Genomic DNA, 12,271 nt, shown 5'->3' with positions numbered 1-12,271 from the left:
AAGCATTCTGTAACATCAAATTTTTCAGCGGTATATCCTCAGAAGCGGTGCTTGTTGTGCTTCGTTTTAAACCTGTTCAAGGTGTAATACTTATGAATCCCCTGTATTAACTAGAACTTCACTACTACTATTGTATACTGTTATTTGTTAAATATATCATATTCAATGCATATACAAAACATTATTCACCAGTTACTTGTAATTTATATTGGGATATGCCCAAACCCATGTAACAACCCACATGAAACATGGGAATTCTGGGAACCATCTGAGTTCCGCCTAATCGGAGGAAGATTTAAATTTGCACAAGTTTTATTGTTCATAAGGGAGAAGTAATCAGCACTGTAGGTTTGACTGGGACATGTTGCAGACACAGCACTCCAGTATTTAATATAAGTGTTAGGAAGTCACAAGGACTTCCTGGGACATCATATTCAGATATTTCCTGAGGTCTCCAGAGAGACTCAAAAGAGAAGAAGAGAATTCTTAATCCTGAAACCTGGAGTGACTCAAACAGGGAGTCTTTTCTTCTTGAGATATCCATGTAAATGTGTAGTTAGATACTCATCCTTGAAGTATGTTTTTACAGAGCCGTCTCATTTGATAAGTTTTCTCTCAATGAAGCGTCTTGAGAAAGGAATAACTGCGCCTAAGGAAGGTTAACTCTCTGTACTGTAGTAGACACATGGCTTTTCTTGATAAATTGTTTGATTTACTTTGCTCTACTCTTTAAAATCTTGGATCTAATTATTGAGGACTAGTGTGTGATCAAATGAGTTTATTTTATTTTATGTATTGTTATCTTAAGTTTAACTGTGTACTCCAATTTTGGGAATTCAGTTAATTTGTTTTTTGATCACACTTTTCTGTACAAGATGTTTATACTTGGCAATATTATAAAATTCTATAAATAAATAAATAAAAAAATAAGTGTTAGGAAGTCACAATTTAAAAAAAAAAGATTGTTTCAAAGTAGTACAGTGGTAGTATTAGGCGGTGGTCATGAGAGAACTCAGATGATGCACGGAATTCCCACAAATTTCATGTGGGTTGTTAAATGGGTCCTGGCACATGGCAATATATTACAAGTAATTGGTGAATAATATTTTTATACCTGTATTGAGTATGATATATATTAGTCTTAAACTTGCACATAGAGGAGTGGATATAAATTTAAATATAGGTCTGTTTTTGATATTTTTGCATTAGCTATTATTTGTCATTGCATAGGCACATTATACCTGAATTGTGCTGCTGCTTAATCACTATTGCCAATTACTGTTATGTGGCTTCCTGAAAAGCTTGCTATGGAGAAAAAGGCTTGGTAAAGGGCCTGTTTTTTGCTGCTGGAACCCCCACCTCTCCTTTTTCAGATGTTGAGGGATCCTGTGGTGGATTAGGACTTTTCTTCTTAAAATACATGAAGCCCAACTTGTGTTTCAGGGAACAAGCACAAGTGGGTCCCACTGCAGATTGACATGAAATCAGAGGTGCCACGGGAGAAGACAGCGACTCGTAACAACCGGCAGAACGAGCAGCACAGGCATCCCATTAACAGGAGTGAACCCAAAGGTGTGGGCTTACTGATGGCACGTGGGCCTGGGGAGGATAGCAAAACAAGGTGGAGTCACAATCCCAAAAGTGTATCTCTAGTGTAGAATCAGAGAAGATGGTATTGAGGAATGCACCGTGCTGAGAGGAACAACAGGAGGGGGTCTCACTTGAATGTATCTGGGACTGTGAGGTTGCTAACTTAAAAAGGTTGTTGTAACCTAATGGTTAGAGTGGAAGGCTGAGATCCAAGGAAATTGTGGTTCAAATCCTATTTTTCCCCACTAATGCTTATTGTGACCTAGGGCAAGTCATTACACTTTCTGGCATAAACTAAGCCGTTTAGAAAGGGAAATACTTACTGTACTTAAATTGTAACTCAGCCTGGGATAGAAAGACATCTTTATTCATATCGAGATCTCATCCTAAGAGGGCAGTCATTCCACGATTTTGTAACATATCCCTTTTTATTTATATATTTTTTAAAATAATTTGGGTAAAACTAGTTTTGGGTTATCCTCCTCTTTATATTGGATTGGGTGAATTTTGAAACCCTGCATGGGTTTCTTATCTAATTCCATACCTATCCTACCCTTGATCAAAATAAAACTCAATTTCCTTTTAAAATTGTTTTCCTTCGTATCCCCTGTATAAAAAAAACCCCTCCAAATTTATGCTTCTGCAGCCACTGTAGGACAAATGTTACCATAGTTATAACCTTCCTGTGTTCTCATTTGCAGGTTGGCATCCGGATAACAAACATGAGAGAGACTGGCCAGACCATGATGATACATCAAGTGTGAAGAGCGAGGGAGCTGTGCGTGGAGGCTTTAGAGGTCGAGGGCGTGGCCGGGGGCGAGGAAGAGGTCGAGGAAGAGGAGGCACTCGATGTATGTAATCCTTGTGTTATGGAGCCACTGTTTAATATCCAAACGATATGCATCTCGTTGCATTGGAACTAGCTAGTAGCTCAGAGGAACAAGACCGCTGGTGCTTGAGGCAGGTGGTTTTCATCCCACAAAGCCAGTCTGATTGTCACAATATTCACAATGAAAGAGCACGGTCAAATTTGTATACAACGGAATCCCATGCACATTCAGTGCGGATATTCTGAAGACCAGATTGGCTCGTTCATCCTTAATTCAAGGCAGCCTGTATTTTGTCCTTCGTGGTCAGTGCCAGTAGTCTGTTTAATGTCACTTATTTTGTTGGTCGACCAGTATTTTATCCAATTAACCAGAATGAGATCCATCCTTAAGCTGATAAGTTTATAAACTTCTGGGTTACTGTATTAATTGCTTTGTTGAAATCCAAGTACAGTAAAGCCTTGGATTGCAAGTAACTTGGTTTGCAAGTGTTTTGCAAGACAAGCAAAACATTTTTATTAAACTTTAACTTGATATACAAGCAAGGTCTTGCAATACAAGTACATACAATATACACACATCATCACAACTGAGCCGATGGTTCTTCTCTCTTGACGCTGCGGAAGTGTAGTGACTGTTCTAAATGAGCGAGATCTTGCAATATAAGTAGGTATAGTATTTTGAATTAAAGTTTTTGGGTTGTGGAATGAATCGTCTTGAGTTTCCATTATTTCCTATGGGGAAATTCGCTTTGATATACGAGTGCTTTGGATTACAAGCATGCTTATGGAACGAATTATGCTCGCAAACCAAGGTTTGACTGTACACACATAGGGGCTGATTCTATAAAGGATGCCTAATTTAATTGGCAAAATACCCTGAATAGCCTCATAATTAAAAACATACTGTATATATACAGTATGTAGTTGAACGATAGGTGCCTATCCAATTCCATAAAAGGTGCTTAGCAGCGCCTAACACCTAAGTGGGCTTTTCCATGGGTGGAACGTGACTTAGGTGCCATTAAGCACAATTTTCCAAAAACTTAGGCGCCTGAAATGTAGACCTTTAAAACACTTGCTATATTTCAGGCACCTAGGTTTTTATTTAGCTGCAATTCTGTAAATGGTGCCTAAGGGTAATTGACACATGACTGGCACCATTTTTCTAGGTGCCGTTTATAGAATCAGCCCCCTAGTGCATACCCTTAAGTGGTGTACTTGCATTTTAGCAAAGCCTTTGATAGGGTCACACACTAAAAGTAGGCATGGCTCTGAATGTGAGAGGTAAAATGTTAAAAAATTATATTAATTCAGTGGTCTCAAACTCAACCCCTTTGCAGGGCCACATTTTGGATTTGTAGGTATTTGGAGGGCCTCAGAAAAAAATAGTTAATGTCTTATTAAAGAAATGACCATTTTGCATGAGGTAAAAACTCTCTATAGTTTATAAATCTTTCCTTTTGGCTAAGTCTTAATAATAATATTGTCATTTATAGCTAAAGAGACATATGATCAAGAAATGGTTTTATTTTACTTTTCTGATTATGATAAACATACTGAGGGCCTCAAAATAGTACCTGGCGGGCCGCAAGTTTGAAACCACTGATTTAATTGGTAGCTAATGCAGCATAACATAGAAATTGATCTGTCCCTAGCTATGATCTCCAATAAATAACCTTGCAGCCGTATTCTGTCATTTAAAGGCACAGCAGTGCTTTTATTTAATGTAAGAAAACTAAGATGATGAGAGCTACTGTAGTCAAGGTAATGCTACCGCTTGTAACTTCCGATGAAAGCTGGCAGTTAAATTAGATTTACCATTGTCAGTGGGTTAAATTAGATTTACCATTGTCAGTAGGTTTGACATGCAAAACTCAGCACACATTGACAGAAATCAGAGACTGTGTCTGTTCATAGGGATGTATTCTGGGGCCAGACAGATCTCATTGAGATCTGTAGCAGGAATCCAAGTCGTGGGAGGAGATAGAGGAAGGCAGTGTTTGAAAAAAAAAAAAACCCAAAACATTTATGTGAATAAATTTCTATTTATTCAGGTAAATTGGCTGAAAATTGCCCTTTCTCCATTTGGTTAAAAGTACATTTGCTTCTATAATGCATATACTTTTTTTAGTCAGACTGAGAGAAGACATTCCCAGAGGTGTGTTGTATTTTTTTTAGGCTGGGATGGAAAATAAATACATTTAATTTTTTTTCCAATTTACATGTGTTTTGCTTTTGAATTAAGTCAATAAAAAGTTAGTGTAAGGTCCACAATGTACTTTGTATTCTTGGACTGTTACTTTCCCTTTGGAAAAAAATAAGATTTTCAAGTACTTAAATACTTTGCACCAAGGCGAGGAATTTGAAAATTGTCCCATTATAAGGAAAAGTTTCCCTCCCCTTATAGGAGTTAAACCTCAGTGGTTAATGAATGTATCTGCTCAAGTTCTGAGATGCCATATTCAAGGTTCTGGTCTTGGAAGGAGAAGATGGGGTTTAGTTATAAAAGTAGTATTTGCATCTGTCCTGTACTTTGCCGTTGGGCTGTACACTATTTAAACCCTAAATCATTTTTTTATTTGCAGCTCATTTTGACTATCAGTATGGCTATCGGAAATTTGATGGCCAGGATGGGCCTCATGCTCCAAAATACACCAGTAATATCACCTATTACTATGACAATGTGAGCAGCTCCGAGCTGTACAGTGTGGACCAGGAGCTGTTGAAGGACTACATCAAGAGACAAATGTAAGCTTTAACTTGGTGGCCCTTGACCCAGGGCAGATGTAAGAGATATAGGGGGCCTGCCATCCCTGAAGTCAGGAACATCTGTCAGACTGGGAGCCACAGATCAAAGCAAGAGGAATCAGTCAGCAAGTGCTGACCACTAGAGAGAACACCATAGCAGTTTTATGCTATCCAGTGAAATGTTTCAGTTCCACTGTTGGATGATTTTTAAAAGATAATTTGGTGCAATGTTGGGTAGGTGGGAAGGGCAATATTAGAACAGAAGATAGCAAGAGACCAGCACAGTGGATATTCAGCAGTGGAAGTGAGCTTGAAAGCCTGGGAAAGGCACGGGGAGGGGGGGGGGGACCCTCGGTGGTGATGAAGGGAAGAGTAAAAGATATTGAGTATGGTTGTAATATAGCAGTAGGCAGGATAGATGAGGCAGACCTTTTATCTAATCTGCCACCATATGTCTGTGATGGTATGGTTTGTTTTTAATTGTTAGAAGCGTTTTATTATAAATTCAAACTCAGCAATACAGAGGAACACTACAATACACACAACAATACACCCTCTTACAACTGATGTACAAATAATGCAAAAAAAAAAAAAAAAAAAATTAGCCCCTAGTCACAGCCTTAAGGGCACCCCAGACCGTTTCCAAAGATAGACCAGAAGACATTAATATCTAAGTAGTCTCTCAGAACTTGTAATATAGTGCTTACAAACAGCTTCATCCTGCAATAAAAGGTTAAAGACCCAGCATCTATTCTTCTCTTCCTCACGAAGAGTCAGGATGGTAATCCTTAGAGACACATGATCAGAGATCATGACCAATAGCAGCCGCACAGCCCACATCAGGCAAGATCTTATAAAAAAAAAAAAAAGGTAATCCATTCTACAATAAGAACTATAGGAGTGTGAGTAAAATGTATAATCCCTTTGCAGTGGATGCCCCATCCTCCAGGCATCGAACAACCCTAGGCTGTCCACGCCATGAGTCAAGGCCTTAGATATCTTGAAATCTACTACAGAGGGACAGATTATATGATTGTATAAAGGCTGCAGAGTAGAATTGAAATCAACCCCCCCCCCCCAATAAATCAAATGGCCTTGTACAAAACTCTGTAGAACAGACAAAAAGAAAGCAAAAAAACTGATTCTGATGTCATTAGGAGCATACACTGATGCAATAGTCACTTACTCCTGACCTGTAACATTTCTCTAAACTGTGAATATCTCTTATAAGAAGAGTTTGGCCTTTTTACATTGTAAGTAAGTATTTTCAAATCAGCCCTCAGGACTCGCTACCCAAGAAACTAACAGCTCTTCAAAAGATAAAATAGTACTGTAGATCCATCAACAACACTTAACACACAAGATTCCCTCCCCTTCCTAAAAACTTGGCCCCCCACACAGTAAACACTGCCCTATGAGCCCCACTCCAGAAAGGCACTAAACACACACTGACCCTTCCCCCCATTCACCACCCCCCCAATATACCTTCACCCAGGCCTTTAATGGCAGAAGTAACTCACTTACTAGTCACATACACAAGGAGTGACACTTGACTGCACATACTATAGCAGGACATGTTTATCTACTCCTGCCCTGGATGAGATCATTTTCAAGTACCTGACCTCATGTACAACTTTCTTCAAATTATTCCCTTATTTTCTAACCTCTGTTACTCTGTCTCTTCTACCTTCTATGTTTACACCCTATACTGCCTATTAAAATGTGTTGACATTGTAATGTAACATACCATGCCATATTTTGTAATCTGAATTTATTTTTTTACTGCTTTGTCTATTACTTACGTTTGACTTTTATTCTTTGCTGTACCCTGCCTTGAATGAACTCCTTCAAAAAGGTGGTAAATAAAGCCAAATAAATAACTCACATTCAAACACACACTCTGTATATAAAGCATATGCTCCTCAAGGCCAACTATCAGTGCAACAAAATAATGCCCAGACTACCAATCAATAAACTGATAAAGTAGGCACAAAAACAAAAAGCAACCTAATTTCTTGCATCATGTCACCACCACTTTTCAGAGAATATTACTTCAGTGTGGACAATCTGCAGCGAGACTTTTTCCTACGTCGAAAAATGGATACTGAAGGCTTCCTGCCCATCAGCCTTATTGCCAGTTTTCACAGAGTTCAGGCTCTGACAACAGACATTGGACTCATCATAAAGGTGAGGGTAGTATTCTGTCAGCCTGTTCTCACAAGCTTGGGACTTAAACAGGTCTGGAGCAAAAATGGTGATCTTGGTACAAGGGGACCAACCCCAGCATGTAAGTGGGTTTGTGTGTAACTGGGGTTGTGTGTGCTGTTCAAAAGTGTGGAGATTTTTGAGAAGGGAATGTTTTTTATAACATTAATTTACCTTGGGCTAGCTGGGCGATTTGGTGAAGATTGAATCCCATTCTTTATTCTCAATCCAGGCTTTGAAGGACAGCAAAGTTGTGGAAATGATAGACCAAAAGATCAGGAGGAAAGAGCAGCCTGATAAGTGGCCTTTACCAGGTCCTCTGATGTCAGATGCAACTCAGACGGACTTTTCTCAGCTTATAAATTGCCCAGAGTTTGTACCCCGACAGAGCTTCCAGAAAGAGACTGGTGAGTGGGGAGCACTTTGGGGAGTGTTAGAAGAGGGTGGGGTGAGAGTCCAGGATTGTGCTTAAATATAGAACTGGACTTCTGTATCATTCTATACAAGCTTCATTGAGTTTTGTTGACTTAACAGCATGAATTCTAATGTTGAACTAGACCTTGGGGAGAAGGCGGGAATCTGGACAGTCAGGATTTCAGGATATCCCTGCAAGCAAGGGAGGCAGTATATACAAATATCATTCATATCTCTTGGGCATATTTATTTTGAAATCCTGACTGACAGTTGGGTGGGTGATGATAATAATAACTTTATTATAGAGAGCTAGGAACCCGTTTGAGCACCTATTAGTGCCTTCTAATAAGTTGAAAGTGGATATGAAGGCCTCCTCAAGTTTGACCATAGTTTTTACATTTATGCATTGTTTGATCAGTGCCCATTGCCTTCCTTGTAATTTAATTAATGGTGGTGTAGATGATGAACTTGTTTGGTATATACTATTACTAAATCATTTCTATAGCACTGTACATCAAAACACAGAATAGACAGTTCTTCTCAAAAGAGCTTACAATCTAGTCAAGACAAACTGGGCAAGAAGGTGCATCAATACACTGTATATCGTCACTTGACTCTACTCCATGACCATGCCCCTTCACCCTAGTTTAAGAACACTTGCTTAGTTCTTAGCTCATGCTGGATGTCATTCTGGCACTCTGTATTCACAGAATCAGTGTTGACATGCTACTATCTTTCTTTCAATGATCTCATAGTTGAATGGCATGGCGACTTCTGGACATGCGCCATTGACTAGAAAGTTGTGGGGGATGCTTGTAGAATGTATAGGACTTTTTACTTTAGGTTTTAACCAATAAACACATTAAAACATTCCCAATATAAACAAGTGTCTGTAGGATAAACGGTGACAAACACCACTTTTTCTACTTGTTCCTTGAATCCTGCATTTTGGTTTTGTGCTTTTCTGAACCAACAATTCCTCAGCTGCACAAATGTATGTATTTGATTCGGCCAGAAAGGGTGCCCAGCATTGGTACATGTGCTATAAAAACATCAATAAATGTTATTTCTTTTTGATACTCTTTAAAGACCCTCTAATTAGCTGGGAAAGAAATGTATGGGGGGGGTTATTGTCCCACCAAACCAGTCCAGTACTTGAGTGTCGAGAAACTAATAAATTTGATACCATGACAAGAACCCTGTGGAGGACCTTGGCCAATCAGTATTTCTCAGTCTCCAGCAGGTAGTAGGTCTGGCAACCCTGTGCAGTCAGTCTGCAGTGGTCTGGTAGGAATATTTATTGTCTCTTCTTCGAAACACATTTTTGGTCTCCCAAGCAGTGAATTTATTTTTTGTTCTGTTGGAAAGTCTTATTGGTGGTGCTGTGTGTGGAACACATGAGATGAGCCTTTTGGTGGGACAGTGTGGTTGATGCTGCACCTTCAGTGTTGGGGGAGTAGTTGGTATCTACCTTCCCTCTCTTTGCTGGTTGTAGCTGGTTTTCTAGAGGCAGGTGAAACCTTTTTGGTGGAGCCGTTTTTAAGCTCTTTAGGGTACAGTAGTGTTTGTTTGTTTTTTAAACTACTGGGCATATCCGGACACTTTGCTTCCCGAGCTCTACCCCCTAAATAATCGGGTTTTTCTTTGACAGGTTTTAGTAGGTCGTAGCTCTCCCCTTCTCTTTGCCTCTTCATTAAAAAAAAAAGATTTTTCATTTCCTTCAGTGAACCATTTGGTTTAGTATATTTAAGAAAATTAACAAACCTGGATTTTTAATCGACTGGTTCCTCAAAAAAAACCCCAAAACAAATAAAAAGAGCAAGAGGAGAACCGCTGAGATTATTTGTTTATTTTTTTTGTCAGCAATTAGCTTTTGTGCTCAACCAGAGGTCTTTAGGACTATGAAGACTGCATTTTTCTTCATCATGGAAAGTGACTCTAATCCAGCGACGCTTTGTGCCACGGTGCTGCAAGCTCACCGAGGCCACTATCGTCCACAACTACTACTCCCCCTCAGGGCCCAGGACAGGTACCATTGGGGGCAGGCAAATCTTCCCCACCACAGCCGTTAGAGAAGCAAAACACCACCACCGGCAGTGAGCAACAAAAAGAAGCAACCAGTGAGAGAAGCCTTTCAGGACTCCTCCACTGGCTCCTACAAAAGCAGTTTGCAGCTCACAGAAACAGCTGGTGACTGCTTCACTTCAAAAGGCTAAACCAGTGAGGCCTCCTGCAGGCACTTCTTCTGCTTCGCAGTCCTTCCCTGTCATGACGTTGGATTCTCCAGGTACCTCTTTACTTATTACTAAAACTGTTTTTGGCACAAAAAGGTCTATCTCTCCTACAGATATTTCTGAGGACATACCACCATCTAAACAGGCTGTTATGCCTCAGCTAATACCAGTAGTAACTTCACAACCATCCATGAGTACTGTATTGGATTTTTTTCTCTCTTTACAAAATTTTTATGAGGGACAGTTCTGCACTTCTGCAGCAACCCCCTCCTTCTCCTACTTCAGTGGCAGTTCAGGAATGTCCTTGAGATGTTGAACAGTGTGCTTCCTCAGATGTTTTATGTCCAGACTCTCTATAAGACTCACCAAATATAGTCTGGTCCCCTCATACATAGATCTGTCCTTTTCCTCGGCAGCAGACATCTCCTACCCACGAATGGTATGATTCTCCTGATTGTGCGCCTTTAGACACAGATCCTTCTTCTAAAGCACAGCTTTCATTGCAACCAGACTACATGGAGGAATATTCTTAGCCTAAATTTCTCCAGAAGATTTCAGACCTCCTATGCCTTTCTCAGGTTGTCATGCTGGCAGTTAGGAAGGACTTTCAGGCAATCCTCAAATCTTGCCAAAATCTTTAAAAAGGATTTATTTCACTTCCAGTCCATCAAATCCTTCAAGACCTGCAATTGGCTAATTGGCAAAAGCCCCAATCAGTGTCTACTTCTTCCAGACATCTTGAACTGAAATACAGAATTGAAAAAGCACCTGAACATGATCTACAACAGCTGCCACATCACTCCATGGTCTCTGAATTGGCCATTCATAAATCCAAATCCTCAAAGACCCAATTCAATTCACCTCCCAGGAAAGATTACCATTTACTTGATTTGATTGGACGTAAAGTTTATCAGGGATCCGTGCTCACATCAAAATCATGGCCCATCAATTGCAGATTTTACATTTTCAACACTCCATTTTGTAGCAGTTGGACACAGCTTCGCCTACAGAAATTCAAAATCTCTACATGGCATTACAAGAGTCCACTTATCATGTAATCAAAACTAACTATGATGCAGATGATATGAGTTCCAGAACAGCAGCAGCTGCCATTGTGGCTAACCGTTCAGCCTGGCTCAAAGCTTCGGGCCTTAGAATAGATCTTCATGACAGATTAGCAGATACCCTATGTTTGGGAGATATTCTCTTTGGTGAAAAGGTGAAAGCTATGGTCTTGCAGCTCAAAAAGGATTCCACAGCCATGTGGGAGCTCTCAGCATATCCTCAAGATCAGGCTCAACCCTTTCACAGATCTTCCACTGCTTTGGCATATCGAAGATCATACCACCAATAATTTTTTCAACAGTACTACCCTCGGAGGTGTTTTGCTCCTTATGCTAGAGCTATTCCTTTGAGATAGCAATCTTTTCATTACCTCGGAAATAACGCTCACGGGACCGTAAGCAATAATCAGCTACTAAACTCCCTCCCTGCCATTTTTTTCTCAGTATAGCAGGGAATCATCACAGACAACTGGGTTCTAACAATTATTTCTCAGGGCTACTCCCTCAACTTCCTTCCTCACCATCCCTACTCTTCCCAGGTGCCATCCAACATCCTGTTTCATCACATTCCTCAGCTGACAGAGGAAATCTCCCTGTTACTACAGAACAACGCGATTGAGGACGTTCCCAAACAACAACTCCTGGGATTTTATTCAAGGTTCTCTCTCATCCCCAAGAAGACACAAGATTTTCGACCTATCCTCGACCTCCGTCTTTCAAACCATTACTTCACAGTAGAAAAATTTCAGATGATTACTCATCCAGCAATTCTTCCTCTACTTAGACAAAATGATTGGTTAGCCACCTTGGACCTCATCCGGCACTGGAAATTTCTCATATTCATGTGCCTCAACAAACATTACCAGTATAAAGTTCTACCTTTTGGTTTCATCTCCACAAAGTGTTTCGGCAGTGGTAGCAGCCTACCTCAGGATAAGACACCACATGGTATTTCCTTATCTGGACAACTGGCTCCTGGTAGCATACTCCAAGGAGCAGTTGCCGATTACCATTCAAGCCACAATGCACTCTCTCCAAGTGCTGGGGTTTCTAGTCAATTTAGAGAGACAAATCAAAGGTCAGTCCAGTGCGTTGCCCTTGCAGTGACAGCTCAACACTGTCACTGCAAGGACCTGTCTACCAGAGGAGTGTCATAAAGCAATAATTACCCTGGCAAATCAGATGAA

The 12,271-nt window shown here is 40.2% G+C and overlaps 1 protein-coding gene across 2 annotated transcripts in view; it reads left to right on the top strand.

Moving 5' to 3' along the window:
* The window catches only part of LARP1 (La ribonucleoprotein 1, translational regulator), a 152,054-nt gene that overhangs the window by 81,737 nt on the left and 58,046 nt on the right, over positions 1-12,271 (top strand). For both annotated transcript variants that reach the window (XM_033927099.1, XM_033927100.1), the window contains exons 5-9: positions 1,444-1,572; positions 2,292-2,441; positions 5,005-5,167; positions 7,210-7,354; positions 7,605-7,779. In XM_033927099.1, the coding sequence (XP_033782990.1) occupies positions 1,444-1,572; positions 2,292-2,441; positions 5,005-5,167; positions 7,210-7,354; positions 7,605-7,779 (762 nt within the window). The remainder of the gene's footprint in view (positions 1-1,443; positions 1,573-2,291; positions 2,442-5,004; positions 5,168-7,209; positions 7,355-7,604; positions 7,780-12,271) is intronic.

This window comes from Geotrypetes seraphini, chromosome 18 (genome assembly GCF_902459505.1).
Source record: "Geotrypetes seraphini chromosome 18, aGeoSer1.1, whole genome shotgun sequence".
Taxonomy (NCBI): Eukaryota; Metazoa; Chordata; class Amphibia; order Gymnophiona; family Dermophiidae; genus Geotrypetes; species Geotrypetes seraphini.
This window is presented reverse-complemented; position numbering and strand designations above follow the sequence as displayed.